Source organism: Capsicum annuum, unplaced genomic scaffold (genome assembly GCF_002878395.1).
Source record: "Capsicum annuum cultivar UCD-10X-F1 unplaced genomic scaffold, UCD10Xv1.1 ctg77401, whole genome shotgun sequence".
NCBI lineage: Eukaryota > Viridiplantae > Streptophyta > Magnoliopsida > Solanales > Solanaceae > Capsicum > Capsicum annuum.
In genome coordinates this window covers 1-1,016 of record NW_025887794.1, presented here as the reverse complement: position 1 = coordinate 1,016, position 1,016 = coordinate 1, and the positions used below count along the sequence as shown (strand labels likewise).

Genomic DNA, 1,016 nt, shown 5'->3' with positions numbered 1-1,016 from the left:
AAATACTGAAATAAAATATACAAAGAGAAAAATAAAAAAGGGTAAACATTCATAAATAATTTACATAATATCTAACTTTCTCCTATATACTTACTGAAACAACAAAAAACTTTTATCATCTATTTGACAGCAAAAGAAAAGTTAAGTCTAATCCTCAACAAATTGATGATATTGTTGACCATGTTATGCCCTTTAGATCAGATCAGCTTCAATCTACACTCAAATTACGATAAACTTCTTTGAACACTACATTAGTTGCTTCCTTTGAAACTTCTCCTTCATCATCATATGTCAAAATCTTTAATCCTTGTCTTCGTGTCACCCGTGATAGTGCAACATATAGCTGGCCATGTGTGAACACTGCTTTCTTCAAATATAGCCCAACATAAGATAAAGATTGTCCTTGGCTCTTATTGATAGTCATGGAAAATGATACAACTATTGAAAACTGCCTTCTTTGAAACTTAAAGGGTATTCTTAAATCAGACGGAGTCAGTGACATTCTTGGTATGAAAACCTTTTGTCCAATCGTTTGTCCTGATAAGACTTTCGCCTCGATAACCCAATTTCCAATTCTTGTGATAATTAATCTTGTTCCATTACAAAGCCCTGAAGATTGATCTATATTTCTCAATAACATTACGGGTACACCAACTTTTAAAGTGATGGCGTGATTTGGTATTCCAGAGCATTTTATAGTATTCAGAAATTTAGGAGTATGTACTTGTTCCAAACCTGTAAATGTCTCTTCTGAAAGACATATTGTATCTGAACTGAAGAAGGTTGTTCCTTCACTTTGATTGAGCGATACCATATGTTCTTTGATTGATTCTACCATGTCAAGCGTGGGAGCAAGAATTGCTCTTTTCTGTAAGTATGTTACGTCATTGCAATGTGAATAAAAATCTGGATATGTTCTGTTAACAATGGCAGAAATAGAATCTTCACAATCACTAATAAGAACATCATCAGGTATAGGAACTTTTCCAATTCCATCAACTGAATTACCAATCATA

At 33.1% G+C, this 1,016-nt stretch overlaps 1 protein-coding gene across 1 annotated transcript; it reads right to left on the bottom strand.

Moving 5' to 3' along the window:
* Nucleotides 1-208: 208 nt before the first annotated feature.
* On the bottom strand, nucleotides 209-942 carry LOC124894781 (ATP-dependent DNA helicase PIF1-like; the record flags this gene model as incomplete). The annotated part of the gene is made up of 1 exon (XM_047405324.1): nucleotides 209-942. A coding segment is annotated over one exon (734 nt), but the record flags the coding sequence as incomplete, so codon positions are not given.
* Nucleotides 943-1,016: the final 74 nt, after the last annotated feature.